This window comes from Rhinolophus sinicus, chromosome 1 (assembly GCF_057876585.1).
Source record: "Rhinolophus sinicus isolate RSI-liver-muscle chromosome 1, RSI-T2T, whole genome shotgun sequence".
Classification (NCBI taxonomy): Eukaryota; Metazoa; Chordata; class Mammalia; order Chiroptera; family Rhinolophidae; genus Rhinolophus; species Rhinolophus sinicus.
Window position 1 is genome coordinate 212561110 of NC_142501.1, and position 15965 is coordinate 212577074.

Below are 15965 nucleotides of genomic sequence, written 5' to 3' on the forward strand. Positions count from 1 at the left end.
GGACCAGTATGACTGAGTAAAGCACTGTTACGACCTTCCCTGCCTGAACCACCAATGGCTGTGGCGTCTTTGCACAGCTGCCTTTGTTGGGCACACAAGTGCCACAAGCACGTTCTTCAACTTCTGAAACAATGCAGGTCCTTGAGGCCGAGCCCTCGCTGTGCCCCGCTCCGTCCCAGCAGGACACTCAGGAGCCAGGATTCCTGACACCTGCAGAGACTCTCTCGGCCGGAACGACCCCCCCCCCCCCCCGGGGTCCCTCTTACCTCCAGTCTTGTCCGGTCCACGTCTCTGGGCAGTTTCACACGAATTCGGTTTGTGACAATGAGGGCATCATAAGGGTAGATCTGTTGGGGGGAGAAGTCACAGGTTCACCCCAGGAAGCGCGCATGTGCCGGGATGAAAGCACTGAGCCCAGACCAGGGGAGAGGTACATACTTGCGTCTGCATCTGACACACATATTTCATAGAGAAAGCACAAAAGGAACTTTTAACCTGGGCAGGTACGGCGACAGGAGGTCAGCACAGGCGGGCGGCCCCTCTTACCTTGTACTCTGTAAGAGAGAGAGTGGGGACCACAGGTGGCCGTTTAGAGAGCACAGGAACTGGGCCCAAAGATGGAAGCAGTCCTGTCTGGGGGCACCCCCTCCCCAGCCCCTGTAGACGGCTGGGCCATGCTGGTCACCCCGTCTGCCCAGCGGCTGCACTGGAGCCACAGGGGGAGGGGCTCTAAGGGTCTCAGTGAGAAACCAAGGGCAGGAGGCTGGAGCCAGACTGGGAGCCGGATGTGGCACTGTCTTTTCTGGTGGTCCGGGCTACCCTGAGAAAGCAGCCTGCCTCAGCTTACCTCTCTGTGGAGTGGACATTCCAGGCAGACGTTTTGGGGGTGTTAGGGAGACTGATAGCCTCACCGGGGTCTAACCCCCCAGTCCCTTACTAGCTTACCTTCTTAACCCTTTAGTTCCTCCTTTTAAATTACTGAGCTTCGCACACTAGTGTTTAAAAGGTTTTCCCTCCAGATTAAAAGCATCTTGTTAAAAAAATAACAATGTATGAATAGGAGGCCTCCGTGAACACACAGAATCCACAGAAGTAGAAACTCTAGAACCTAGGCCACAAGCCTGTCTCCAGAGAGAGTTCCTGGCAGCGGGCCCAGGTGCGGGGAAGCCAGTCCCTGAACTTCCCAGTGTGCCATGCAGGATTCTGGACGTGCCAGCTCTGAGCTTGGGGACTTGCAGAACCCCTTAGAGGGAGCAGGCTGAGACACCCCCACACTCTGCCTTCCAGTGCGAACCTGCCCCCTCTTCTGCCATCCCCTGGGTGAGGGTATGAGAGAGCATTGCACGGGCCCGGGGCCAGCTCAGAGCTGGCAGAGCCCTCAGTCAACCACCTGGCACGTGACCAGGGTCATGGCCAAGCTCCCGGCAGGCAGCCCTCCCGGCATGCAGCCAGCGAGGGTGGGAGGGTTTGACCGGCTTCGTTCGGCTCAGATCCATGGCCTTTTGCTGTGACTCTGCCTCCCTTTAGTGCCATGAAATGTACAGCGGGGGTTGGGTTGGCCTGTGCCCAGGCATGGGACGTGATTCCCATACAGAGCTCTCTCCCCAAGAGACCGGAGTGACAAACAAGTCAGAACAGGGACTGATGGGAGAGAGGGAGGGCCTAAGGTAATGTTAGAATAGAGGTAAACTGATCCTTGACTGGAAGAAGTGGGGAATGGGCACCCCCATCCCACATGGTTTGGAGCCTTCTGCCAGCTGGCCCCGGAGGGGGTGGTTTCAGAATGAGACTTGTGAGAACGTGTTAGTGACCCCTGGCCCCAGCCAGAGACCATGGGGGTCTCCGCTCCTTGTACCTCGCGTGCCCCAGCTGGCATCCGGGTCTGCTCCACAAGAGGCCAGATTGGCGTTCTGGAAGAGAAAGAGAGAGGGTGGCAGGAGGCAGGCTGCAGGGGCAGGCAGTGACGCCTGGGTCCTCTCCGCCTGGGTGGGGAGGGTGTCTGACCACCGTGCCTCGAGATGCCGGCTCTGGAAGGGGCGTGCTGTGTTCAACCTGGCAGGTTTGCTCACACGCCTCCTGCTACCTTCCAGGCTTCTGCTGGCCCTGCCTGCCCAGGCACCCCCATCGAACCACCTTTAAAGATGGCTCCCAGGTGCCTGGTCCCTGGGCTCTGCAGCTGGCATGGACCCCAGGGGAGGCTCACTAGGTGTGGGGCCCCAGCACAGTGGGAGGCCGTTCTATCGCACCTCTGCTCCCCTCCAGAACCCGCCGTCCCCAGCTGTTCGGTGACTAGTATCTGTACAGCTTGGTGTGTCATGAGCACTCCACACAGAGTGGCTGCAACTGACGATACTGAGAGGGTGACACCCCGAGGGGACGTGGACCTGAGGGCCCCACCACCTGTCTCAGGCGCCTCCCTCACCTGCCCACAGCCTCACCAGCAAGCTTTGCCATTTTAGTGCATCATGACCGTGGATGTCTGGGTCTCTTTCCCTTCTGCCCACCTGCAAATGCCACCCTGCAAAGCTTCAGGAGGGTCCCTGCCTGGTAAGCACGCACTGAGCCCTGCAGGGGTTTGTCCATCTCTCCACCTTTCAACTCCTAAACCTGGGCGTTTGCGCCGAGGGCCAAACTGTCGTGGCCGTGTGTCCACAGCCCACTGTGGACTGAGCCCCTTGAAGGAAGTGTTTTATTCGGGCCTGTATCCCCAGGACCTGGTACAGGTCCGACACAGGGTCAGGGCTGTCAGCCAGCTCTCCTGGAATTGCGTAGAGGGGTCCAATTTCAAGGAGAGAGTTCTGCAGGTAAAGGGGAGGTGATATTCTTCACCCCCGGATTCTGTTACAGGAAAAAGTGCTTTCAGCACTAATTCATTGCAAGAGGTGGTAAGTGAGGAGCTGGCCACAGTCCTAGAGAGTGCGGGGCAGGGAAGATCCCAGACAGCAGCAGGGACAAACAAGGGAAACCGAGGCGGTGAGGGGGTAAGCATGTAAGTGCAGGGTTGCAGCCAGTCTTAGTTTGAACGTTTGACATTTTGTTTATCATAGATTTTTTTTTTGCATTAATTTGGATTTTAAGAAACATTGCATTAAAACATTTATCTTGGTTACTCAGTCTCTTGGTAGGTGCCTCACTCGCCTCGCCTCGTCCCAGCCCTGGGGTCCCCCAGGCAGGGGTCTGCTCCCACCCAGTGACTCTTCATGACCTTTTACCTCCTCCACGGCACAACACAATGGTCCTTAGTTTCAAGGATACATTTTGAGACATTTTTTCAGGACACAGACAAGCACCCACAGGTATACCTATCTGGTCAGGGAATCTCAACAAACCTGCCTCCTCCCACCTGTCTGTGGCACAGAAGAGAAATGCCGCCCCTTCGTGCCCACTGTCTACATCACAGGCCGTCCAAATTCCCGGGACGCCAGCGCCACCTGGGGCAGTTGGACGTCCACTTCCTAGCGGCAAAACCAGCGGAAGCTGGTCGGCCAGCGTCGGGACAAGATGGGAGCCTCCCAGCTGGGGCGTCGTGTGGGTGGAGGGGGGGGCACCGTGTCAGCCCAGAGCAGTGACAGGGCAGGGTCCCGGTCCTCTAGGTGCCTCTAGGGCTAGGCTCTCAAGACCTCCCTGGTGCCGGGAGCCTTGGATTGCTGCTATACATGTGAACCGGCCGGAGAGCCAAGTGCCCAGGGGAACTCCACAAAGGCCGTGCCAGCAGGCACGCCCTGGCCGATTCCCCTGCAGTTCTCAGCAGAGGGCCAGAGAATGTGAAAGAAACAAATTACTGACCTCTCCCACTTGTTTAGCATTATGAGCTACCTGCTCTGCGGACACATTCACTGATCTCTGCTGCAACCCTAGGAGGTGGGCATTCTTACCACCATTTCATGGATGCGGCTCAGAGAGGTTAAGCAACTTGCCCAAGATCAAACAGCTAATACACAGAACTGTAAAAAACTTAACTCCTGTGTTTTACTTATTAAAAATTATACTAGAATTGCTAATAGCAGGAGTGAGATTGTGGCCCTTTACTGCTGGCCATGTGTTTCTCTTGCTAAAGCTCAAGCTGGATTGTGCCCCTTCACTCAGAAGCCACTGACCTGGAAGTGAGAAGGGGGAGCAGCTTGCTTTGATAAGAATTACTCATGTGGGAACCACGCTATAGCGCTTATGAGAAGATTTCACAGCCATAATGTTATCTGTCGTCAGAGTAAGGTAAGGATAATTGTTTTTTAAAGACTAGGAAATAGAGACTCAGAAAATGTATGTAACTTGCCCAGACACAAACCCAGTCAGCGGCAGAGCTGGGATTTGAACTCAGGGCTGTCTGATGCCAACGCACGTGCTCTTTCCAGCATTCCAGTTGGAAAACATCAGGCTTCTTTAACTTGTTAAGGTTTTCTTTGTAGTCACACACAAGAACATTTTTGTAAATGCTCAACGGACATGTGAAAAACGGATTCAGAAGATATCCATTTTCCTTGTATTCCTGTTAGATGAAGTTTGCTGTTTGCACTATTCACTTCCTCCATGGACTTTTCCTTACTTTTTCACTAGATCCATACGTCTGATTTCAAGAGAATCACAGTCAAATCGCCTACCATTCTTGTTGTGACAGCAATCAATTTACTTGTATTTTGTCAAGCTTGGTGCATTTAAGTTTACGCGTGCTATGCCTGCTGTAAATATCGTGTCACCATGAACAAGCGTCCCCTCTTTATGCTATTAACATTAATTCTAACCTGACAGTCTGTCTTCTCACAGGAGAATTCAATCTGTTCATATTTAGTATCTGCGTTTTTCAAGATGGGGCTCCTTCCAGGGGCTGCCACCAGGGTCTGTTGGGGGCCAGTGGCCATTTTCTAATAACAGGTGGGGGGCACAGGTTGGGATCAACGCTTCTCGTCCCCAGGAAAGCCTGCAGCACGTGGCTACAACCCTACTCATTCCACAGGGTGCTGTGAGCATGTGCCAAGGTCAGGCTCTGTGCCAGGCTGGTTGTCTGGACACTTTGACGAGCTCTGGGGCATATGGTGCTGGCCCTGGTACCAAATCCCTCTCAAGGTAAGAACCAGGAAAACCTCCGCGCCCACGAACAGCTTCCCTTCCATCCAGCGGACCATGAGACCTACACAGCCGGCCGTTCGCCTCAGTGCCCTCGCCAGGAGGCGCTCAGGGCTAAGCTTCGCTAGTTTTCCTCACACAATGTCCTTTTGTCTGTTTTTGATGTCATTTCCTCCCACGGTTTCCTCCTCTCCTCCCCTGTGACTTGGTGTCAGTGGGGTTTTGGTCACACTCAATCTGTGTTTTTACTTCAGGCCACCAAGAATCCTTCCTGGAAGTGAAAACCAACCAAGAAACAACTTAACAAGTGATGTGGGAGCACTTCCGGCCATCGACCGTAGTGGGAGGACAAGTGGTCATTGGGGACCGCCAGGGTGAAGGGAGACAGTCCAGCTGCCCGCACGGCTGCACTGTAAAAGGCTGGCCATCCAGAGATCAATGATCTGGCCCTCCCACTGAGAAATGGGCATCAAATTACAGAAGAGTCTTAGAAAGAGCGAAAAACATAGCAGAGAACGTTAGCCAGGATGGGGGCAGATTCCAAAGCAGTCACGAGTACCGTTCCCCGATCCCCCACGTGGGCAGCGTGAAAAGCTGAGCTGTCACATCACCATGAACCCCAGCTTTGTGGACACCCCAAGCATATGCAGAAGGACGCTGGGCTTCCTCGTGCTGTTGCCACCTTTCAGGGTGACAGTCACAGAGGGTGACCCTTCAGGATGACAGTCACAGAGGGTGACAGTCACAAAGGGTAACCCTTCAGGGTGACGGTCACAGAGGGTGACCCTTCAGGATGACAGTCACAGAGGGTGACAGTCACAAAGGGTAACCCTTCAGGGTGAGGTCACAGAGGGTGACCCTTCAGGGTGACAGTCACAGAGGGTGACGGTCACAGAGGGTGACCCTTCAGGGTGACAGTCACAGAGGGGTGGCTCTTGGTTCTGTCGAGCCTCCACTTCTGCTCTGTTCTGAGTCAGAGAACAGCTGCTCCAGGTGAGCAGAGAACCTTCCAGACCACTTCCCTACTGCCCGCAGGACCCAACACTGAGCTTCCTGGTGCCGTGGCACCCTGTGGACAATGGTCCCGCTTTTTCATCCTCCCATGTTCCACGTGGAACATGAAGGGTGGAGGAACCCAGCGGAGAAAATTCAAAGAGGCATGCTGCATGCGCGGCCCCACGCAGCCCATCCCGGACAAACAGGAGGAGGGGTTAGTGGGAGGGGCGGGGTCACTGGAGTCGAACCATGCAGAGGCTCCATGGCAGCACGTCTGACAGAGCCCGGGCACGACAGAGACCGAGAGGAGCCTGCAGCTCTGGTGACCGTCCCTGTTCTTGGACATGTCCCTGTGGCCTGGCCCCTGGCTACGAGCTCCTCCTGGGGCAGGCTGTCCCTGCATTACACACTTACTGCCGAGACCACGGCTGTTCAACAAATGGGGACTCAGCTTTCAGTGGCTTCTGTTGAGGGTGAATTGCCTCGGGTTTTGGACAAACCCTCAGTGGAAAGAGGTCGCCAGGCAAAGGCAGGTCTCCTGGGACTGTGTGTGGGGAGGGGCTCTGGGGCCAGCACGCCCACCCCACCCGGGGCTCCTCACTGGACATCGAGTGAAGCTGTGGGAAGAGGGACAGTAATGAATCACTTCCTCAGGGCCTCACCCCTCTGTGGGGGACAAATCAGGCAGCAAACTCTCTGGGCTCCCATTCAGCTGTCTTGTGAGTGGGAAAACCAGGGCCGGGGATCCACCCAGCCTTCAGCTGGGAGCAGAGAAACCAGTGACTCTGTGGGGACTCCAGTGGCAATCACAGGTGCTAAAGGCACATCCGGGGAGATAATGGTGACGGTGATGATAGCGGCCCCCGACACCAGGAGCGGTGACGGTGACAATAGTGGCCTTCCGGGAAAGGAAGCAGATGCTCGGCTCACATTTAAGGTTCTTATTAGGCTCCAGGTCACCGAAGGCTGTGAGTCAGGAGGGGCCTTAAGGAGGTCTGACCACTCTGAGTGGCCCCCATCTCCCCGCCCTCGCACACTGAGGTCTCCCTGTGGGTGGGGGGCCCAGGGGAGGGAGAAAGGGCTGTTGCCCGTCCTGTCTGGCCTGGTCTGGAGAAGCAGCGGTGTGGCCCCTGGGAGGAGCCGCAGGCAGAGGCAGGTGGGCGAGCGGGGTCCCCGGGGCCCCTCAGGGACCCCCCCTCCTGGCTGTGTGGCCGAGAAGCTGCGCTCAGTGATGGTTAGTACACCGCGTGCGTGCCGGGGACGAGTGGGGTACCTACCCGGTGGTCCAAGCCATTCTTTCCGTGTCCTGGGAGAGGGTCAGATTTGGAATAGGGGAATCCTGAAACAGACACAGCACAGCTCTGTCACACACGGGCAGGCTCGGCCAGGTGGGAGGATAGCTCGGCCCAGGCCAGGGGGCTGGGCAGGGGACCATCACACCCTGCCTCAGTCATGACCTCTGTCCCCAGGGACTGAGGAAGAAGTCAGGACAGACGGATGTCCCCGCGCCTGCCATGACACCAGGGACACCACGGAGACTGAGCCCAACCCGGGGGCACCTGTGTTCTCTGACGGCCAGGGGTAAGGCTGTGCCATCCTGTGCCAGAGTGGCAAACGGAAGCCCACCACCAACCAAAGGCAGCCTGGAGACCGTTTCATGTTTTTAAAATATCTTGAGCTGTTTACAGTTGGGGGATTTCACATTAAAATCCTAATTTCTGGCTTCTCTCGGAATGAAAAAGGGCCAGTCTGAGACACAGGGCCCTGGGTCCACGGAAAGCGTCTGTCTGATCTACCTCTGTCGCTCACAGCCGGGCTGGCCCTGGCACTGGGAGATCGCCCAGGCAACCCCTTCGATGCCAGGTCTGGGGAGAGCAGAGTGGAGCTCTCTGCAGTGCCCTCGCGGCTCAGAGGTAAGTGTGGGATGCGTACTGGGAGGGAGGACGAGTGGCTGAGCCTGGCTCCCTGCAGGAGCAGGGTTCCCCAACCCAGGAAATGACCTAGCCCACTGTGCCCATTTCACAGAAGGGGAACCGAGGTCCTGACATGCAGGGACCCGCCTAAAATCACTCAGTCCTGGGATGCAAGACGAGGCCTCCTGCCTTACTGTCTTAGGACCCTTCCTGGACACAGCTGCTTCCTACTTTGCACAGAGCCAGGCGCACTCGGGGATGTGGGGCTGTTGAGCCTGAGACACAGGAGCCACTTATCAGCTGAAGATGCTAGAGCAGTGGTTCCCAAAGTGGGGTCCCTGGCTCAGCAGCATCCTCCACAAATGGGAGCTTGTCAGGAAGGCAAATTCTCAGGCCCCACCCAGACCTACTGCATCAGAATTCTGGGGCTGGGGTCTTGTGACCCAGGGCATTCTGATGCACACTGGGGGGGGGGGCACTACCCTCGGGTCTCCAGCACCGCAATGCCCTCACCTGTATGCTTAGCCGCTCTAAGCCAGTGACTCTCTACCTAGACGCACTGCAGTCACCTGGATGGCTTTTAAAACCCCCGTGCTCCGGTTTCAACATCTTACCATCCCACAGACGTGTAGAAACCTTACTTCCATGGAGGTCACTTTATCCTCGTGACTTTCTAGCTACCATTCTCTCAGGCATCCCTCCTACCTACCTTGAACACTCACACAGATGGTATTGTAACTTTTGCTCCAATCATCAAATATGATTTAAGAAACTGATGAAAAGAAAACGCACCTGTTATATTCACCCCCATTTTTACCTACTGTGATGTCTGTCCCTTCTGCAGCTGTGAGCCGTCTTCTGCTACCGTTTCCTTTCTGTTTGGAGAACTTCCTTTAGCCAAATACGTCTGCTACCCAAAAATTCTCCTAAGTTTTCCTTTGTCTGAGAAAGTCCTAATGTTCCATTCATTCCTGGAGGATAGTTTCACCCAATATAGAATTCACATCCACATATGGAAAACATGGTGCCACTTCCTCTGGTCTCCATGGTTTCTGATGAGAAATCGGCTGTCATTTGAATTGGGTTCCCCTATAGAGAAATCCGTCTTTTAGCTGCTTTCAACAACTTTTTTCCTCTGTTTTTAGATTTTAGAAGTTTAACTATGATGCGATTTGGGGTGGATTACTTTGGATTTATCCTACTTGAGGTTCACGCAGTTTCTTGAGTGTGTAGGTTTGTGTCTTTTGCCAAATTTGGTAGGTTTTGAGCCATTATTGCTTTCAATACTTCTTCAGACCCACTCTCTTCTCTCCCTTCTGGGACTCCTATGATGCAAATATTGCCCCACAGGCTCTGTTCTTTTCTTTCTTGCTCTTTTCCTCTATTGTTCAGATTCACTGATTCTCTCTCCTCTGTCCTAGTCTCTATTCTTTTATTGAACCCATCCAGTGAATTTTTTATTTTCGTTATTTTATTTTCCAGTTCTACAATTTCCATTTGATTCTTTTTGATAACTTGTATTTCTTTGGTGAGATTCACTTTTTTTTTTTTTCCAGTTGTTTCAAGCATATTTGTAACTGCTTGTTGGAGCATTTTTGTGACGGCTACACCTTAAAGATCCTTAGATTTTTAACTCCAGCATCAGATTCTTCTCGGTGATTATCTGTTGTCTTTTTTTTTGTTCAAATAGTTAATCTTCGTGGTCCTTGGTGTAAGGACCACCTCTCTATTGTTCCTGGGCATTTGGTGTCTTATGTTGGGAGACTCTGGATGCTGGTTAAGTCTTCTATTGTATCAGGCTGCCACCCTGTTTAGATTTAACATGTAGGGCCTGGCTTCTTATGTGCTGTGGTCTGGGGAACAATTTAGCTTTCAGAATGCTCAGCAGCTCTCTGGTCTGCTGAATCCACGTAGGGCTCACCACCTGAGGAGGTAAAATGTGCTTCTCTGGTTGTTCTGCAGCCCAAGTTGCGGTGAGAGACGCCAGCCATGGACGGAGAGGGGAGGAAATCATCTACCTGGTCACCTTGTGGGAGGAGGGAGACATGGGGTCCTGTGTTTTGCAAGTCCCCTAGCCAGTCCATCTTCCTTTTTCCACCCTTCAGAGTTCTGAGGTTATCTGCTGTGTTGTTTCCAGGCTTTTCCGTTGCACTCAGTGGGGAAAAGCAGGGAGAGAGGAGCCTGAACCATCTCATCCCCTAGGTTGCTACCTAGAACTATGAAAATGGGTTTCTCGTCAGGTGGGACCAGCCATCAGTAGATTTTAGAGGTCCCGTGATCCCAGGTGCAGCCAGGGTTGAGAACCACTGGTTTAAAAAGTCTCTTCACATGTTCAGAGATTTCACTTGACCCTCACAAGTCTACACATTACACGAGCCCATTTTACAGGTGAGGAAGCTGAGGCCTAATGATTTTAAGTGATGGTTGCTCATGAAGAAGATAAGACCAGAGTCCAGGACTTTTGGCTTCAGGAAGCAGTAACCGCATCTGCCCCGGAAGCTCTGTCCTGGGGAGGGAGTGCAGGCATGAGCATCTTCTAGGGACCTGCTTGTCACATGGCATCAGATGGCTTTGGCAGTGTGTTCTGTGTGTGTGCATTAGGGAGCGAGAAGGCAGGTGTGCTGGACCTGGGACAAGGTGGCAGCTGGGTAACCATGGCCCAGAGTGTCACCAGGCCCTGTAAGTGCTGGACACCACCTCCTCCCCATGTCCAAGCTCAGCGTACCCAGGCTCCCCTGCCACTGCCTCCCAGAAGCCCAGCTGTGGCGACCTTGCCCTCGGCCTTCTCCTGGCACCGCTCTTGGGGGCCTGAGCACAGTCTCCCTGGGCCTGTACGTCTTCCGTGCGGGCTCGTCGGAGGTTACAGTAAGTGCTGGATGTGCAAGGAGAGCACCTTGCAGGTAGACGACTGTTCCAGACGCAGCTCATCGCGACAGCCTCCAGGGGCACTTGAGGACGGCTGACCACTACGCCTTTCCCTCAGCGGGTCTTCATCAGTGTCACCAGGTTCACAAATGGTTTTCTGCTCACGGATGCACGGGCAGGGAACGGTGCAGCTGTGGGGCCCTGTGCAGGCGTGCGGCCCTCTCTGTGCCTTGGTTTCCCCATCTGAGGAGGAGGGGCTGGAACGCCTATCGTCTCCGAGTGACTGTGACCTGGAGGCGCTTCGCACAGTCTGAGCTCCAGGCTTCAGAAGCAAGTGTGGGGGGGGGGCAGCTCACCACGGCCGGGCTTGCGGATGTGCCCATGCTCTTCTGTGACATCCCACAGGCCCAGGCCACAGGATGTCGGCGTGCCCACGTGTGAGCGCGAAGGCCCGGATGCTTCCTGCCAGCAGGGCTGGATCATCCCCATCTTTATGGATGAGGTGATTTCAAACCTAGAGAAGTTGGCTTTCGCGCCCAAGGTCACACAGCTGGGACTCCATCCTGGGTCTGGAGCTCTGCCTCCCCTCACATGATCTCGTGGACACTGTCACTGCCCTGTGTTAGCTGCAGCCACCTTCACCCCCCAGCCCCACCAGGAACAGTGGTGGGTCCCAAGAAGGGAGAAGGTGCTGCTCAGAGAAGACCGGGCCACCACCACCCAAGAACTCACTGAGAAGCTGCTGTGAGCGAGGGGGGGAGGCACAGGGGTCCCCACTGGACCCTGATCCCCAGGAGCTGATAGGGGACACAGAGCTTCCAGGAGGGTGGGGTGTCTAAAACCCCTGGCAGAGTTGGAGGGAGACACTGGCTGCTTTCCATGAACACCTGCTGGGCACAGTGGGGCCCGGGGATGTTTCCTAAAAGCAGAGTCCCCAGCCAACCGTCCGTGAACGGCAGTGGGCTCTGCCTTGCGGTGCCCCACTCTTGCACTTGGGCTGGGGGTGGTCTCTACCAGTGAGGGGCTAACAGTGGCTGCTCCTGGGCCAAAGGCCTCTCCTTGACGTCTAGAGCTCCCACCACTCTCTCTGGGCACTGGGCAGGAGTAGGGACAGAGGGCAGTCTGCCCATCCAGCTGGAGGCCAAGTCCTTACAGAAAGACCAGGCTGAGTCCCTTCCCAGGAGTGTCGGCACCTGGTGACCTCCTGGCTACCTGTTAGACGCAGGGGCAGCCAGACTCACGCCCTCCAGCTCCCTTAGGCCTTTCCCTCCCTGTCTTCCTGGCTGACACTGTCTTCCTGGCACTGCTGGCCACCCCTCTGCCAGCTTCCAGCCCCTCCCCTTGCGTGGTGCTCTCCCGCCCTGGCAGCTCCACCCCGCTTCACGGTGCCCTGCCCACTCTCTCTCTCTCTCCTCCAGCGTTTCGCAGACATGGGGATGGGAGAGGATGGGAGTAGTTGGGGTGGGCGGGACAATGACACTTAGCTGGGCCTCAGGTCCTTCCGAGAAAGTAACGCGAACTCGAGAACACGTTTTATCAGGCACACACCTGGGGCATGTCCTGGGTCTCAGGTCAACCACTGCTTCAGGTCGCCCCAGGCCCACCTGGAGCGAAGGCCCCCCGGGACTCTGCCTCCAACCAAGACCTCCTCCGAGGTCCCAGACATCTGTCCACATCTGTTTGGGCAGCGCAGTCTGGATGGCTCGGCTCCTGACTCAGCCTGAAGAAACCCCTCGTTCACCCCCAACTCTGAACAAAGGTGCCTGCGCCTGCCTGAGCCAGCAACCCCGTGTCACCCGAGCCCCGCCACCCATCTCCCTTAAGTGCTCAACATTGTCCCACCATCCAGACCCTTCCAGGGACCTCCGTGGCTTCTCTGGATGCCCCAGGCCCTTTCACTCGGGCCAGGCAGCCTCCATTCCCTCCTCTGTGAAGCGGCCCGTCTGTGTTGGAAACAGGTAGAGCCGACCACTCATCTCCCTGCTCACAGCCCGCAGTGCGACCACTCCCTAGCGGGCAGGATGGCACACGGACCACGTCGCTTCTGGCTGGCCCCTCTCCTGCCACCCCACCGGCTTCCTGGTTCCCAAATGGCCAGCCTGCTCTTCCTCCAAACCTTTGGACGTACTGTTCATGCTGCTTAAAACCCCCGCCCCCACAGGACACCCCCAGGACGTGAGGACACCCTCCCCTAGGACACCCCCAGGACACCCTCCTCTAGAACCTCTCCCCCAGGCTGGATGATGCCGCCCACCTCCTACTGCCTTTCCTGTCCCCACTCAATCCTGCTGAAACCTACGTGATGTAGGGTCAGGGTCTGCTGAGGACCCGCTAGGACCATTCCTCCACTCGGCGGCCAGGCTGGAGTCCTCCCAAGGCCAGCAAAGCCCTAGGTGACCCTGCGCACCCCAGCCTCAGCCCCACCCAGACCCCCTTGCTGTCACCCCCCCAGCCATGCCTCCTCAAGTCCCTGCACGGTCAAGTGTACACCCCCAGCATCACTCAGACGTCCTCCTCCCTCCCCGAACGCGCCCGCAGCGCCTCTGAGCCTCTTGTCCTGCGCGGCACTGCCGTAACTGGCTTTCTAACTTGTCTATGCCCCACCCGCACTGGAATGGCAGCTCCTGGGCAGGAGGCTGTGTGTCTGGGTCTCGGCTCTACCCCAGCGCATAGACAGTGCGGGACCCAGAAGGCGCTCACGGAATAGTCGTGGCAGGTTGGGTGGGTCATGCCCTCACTCTGGGCCTGGTCTGGCCTGTCATCAAAGGAAGAAACGACACCCATGTCCTCCTAGTGCCAAGGGATTCTATCCCTGGGGTCCTCAGGTCACGACACTTAAACGGGACATGTTGCCAGCCCTGATAGTCTCATGAAATTGGCAGACAGCAAATCTATGTGCTTCTCTCTTTCAACCATGGACAAAGAAGTGAGAAGAATGTCTTCTCACCTTGACAATCTAGAGGAATACCAGGGGACAGCAGAAAGGACATTTCTGACCAGGCCTCAAACCCGCTTTCCTTCCGCTAGCAGGGGAAGGAAAAGGGAGGGGCAGTGCTGTCACCTAAACCTCAAACCCCCTGGGCACTGGGAGGGGCCCTGGGAGGCAGTCCCACCCTGGCCCCAGACCAGGCCCGGAGGGGGAGAGGGGTGGGCAACAGGAGAAGACAAGCACATCCCATCAAACATGGGACTCCACGGGCAGGGACAGACAGGTGGTGACACAAATGCCAAAGCCACAGGCAGGGCTGGGCCACAGGGGCCCACACAGGGGCCACCCATCTGAGCCACCTCAATTCTTACCCTGATCTCCAAGCATAGCGTCCTTTCTAGGGATCACTGAGTCCCCTGGGCGGGGTCTCCGGCTGGCCACGGGGTTTGTCTGACATTGACACCCTCTGACCACCCAGAGGGGCATGTAGGAACCTCAAAAGCCGGGCCAGGACCTGACAGGTTAGGAAGGTGGGACCTGAGCAGTAGCAGGCCCATCCATGGGTCCAGGCCAGCGGTGGGGGCCCACATCACCTGTGTCCCTCTAGAGGCCGTGGGTCTCATCCTGTAAGGCTCAAGACCCTCTTCTTGTAACAAGAAATCAACACTGTCCCTTTCCTGTGCAGAAATCAGGCCCATCAACAATTCAACCTACTACAAGCATAGTCCAGAGAATGTCCTATGTGTACGTAAAGGACAACAGCAGTAGTTGATCATAAAATAGGGATTTCAGCCCCTCTTTGGAGGGGGAGGCAGTGCTGGCTGAGAAGCACTGCCATGGAGGAAAGGGATGTCACACCCTTGTCACTGCTGTCCAATCAATTGCCTCCCTGCTGGGGGACGGGGACTGGGCCGTATTCACCACCACCTGTCCACAGCCTAGCACAATGTCCAGTACATAGTAGGTGCTCAATGAATGTTTGGTGGAGGGATGGGTGAATGACTGAAGGATGAAATCCGTCCCAGGTGAGATGTGCTGATGGTGTGATAAGTGGGATGAGGCTGTGACCAGCCCCCAAGAGCTCACAGAGGACCCCGGGCCGGCAGTGGTGGGATGCACGTGTGCCGGCCCCATCGGCGTCGCTGCCTGTCCCAGTCCCTGCATGCTTCTCCAGGGCAGGCTGCTCGTCTTCTCAGTCTCCCCCTCAGCGCCCGCACAGCGTCTGGCACAGAGTGGGTGCTCAATAAATACCCGTTGAATGTAACGCATCTCAATTCAACAGACATTTATTGAGAGCCCACTGTGTAGAGTGTCACAAGCCTACCTTCCTTGGGCGTGCCTCGCTGTGTGCCAACGCCTTGTTTAGCAACAGTGGTTTGCGAATGGAAGTGGTGTCGATGGCCTCACATTGGGGGCCTCAAAGGAACCCTGAGAGAAGGTGGACGACACTCTGTGAGTGCTGCCCATCGCTCAGATTTCCCCAGAGGCTGGCAAAAAGCAAGGCACACCCCATCTAGGCACAGCCAGCAGCCTGGGTCCTCACTGCTACTTCCGTGCACACCAGGAAACAAGGCGGCGTCATCAGGACAGAAACAAAGGCACGACTGCAATGGCCACACATAGTGGGCTTCCCGCTCAGAGGACCGACGTCAGAGCAGCAGCAGAAAGTGAAGAGATGATGGAATCATTATCACAGTCATTGTAAGCAAGCGTCAGCATGGACAAGGATACACACGCACGCACACGCACGCACACGCACGCACACACACACACACACACGCACACACACGCACACGCACGCACACACATGCACACGCACGCACACGCACGCACGCACACACATGCACACGCACGCACGCGCACGCACATGCATGCACACGCACGCACACGCACGCATGCACACACGTGCACTCACTGCCCCAGTCAGATAATGAGTTCCAGCACAGGCATCGATTCCTGCAGGCCAGGTGCACCCGGGATGAGCAGTGACCATTTCCCATCTGTGGTTGCAAAGGGTTCCCAGCTTGTGACGGGAATGCAACAGCAAGGGGCGGAGTTGGCACACAAGCCCTCTCAGTTGTGTGACTGGCCAGTTGAAACAGCTGCCACAGCCTCGCCCTCGCAGGGTCTGCCACGTGTGGGACACCTGGGACAACCCCAGGGCACCTTGTCCTGGCATTTGCAGCTGAGGAAGTGGTGCA

General features: G+C 56.0%; 1 protein-coding gene across 17 annotated transcripts in view; it reads right to left on the reverse strand.

Moving 5' to 3' along the window:
• ABLIM2 (actin binding LIM protein family member 2) overlaps positions 1-15965 on the reverse strand; it is a 125870-nt gene that overhangs the window by 12180 nt on the left and 97725 nt on the right. For 9 of the 17 annotated variants that reach the window (XR_012492395.2, XR_012492401.2, XR_012492400.2 and 6 more), the window contains 4 exons: positions 7335-7396; positions 1856-1910; positions 439-554; positions 267-347 (listed from right to left, as the gene is read on the reverse strand). Coding sequence is in view for 2 of the 17 variants with exons in the window: in XM_088793099.1 (XP_088649225.1) it covers positions 267-347; positions 547-554; positions 1856-1910; positions 7335-7396 (206 nt within the window). In the remaining 15 variants the exon portion in view is untranslated. Of the gene's footprint in view, positions 1-266; positions 348-438; positions 555-1846; positions 1911-7334; positions 7397-15965 lie in introns of those variants that run through there. The other 8 variants (XR_012492397.2, XR_012492399.2, XR_012492403.2 and 5 more) reach the window with 4 other exon arrangements.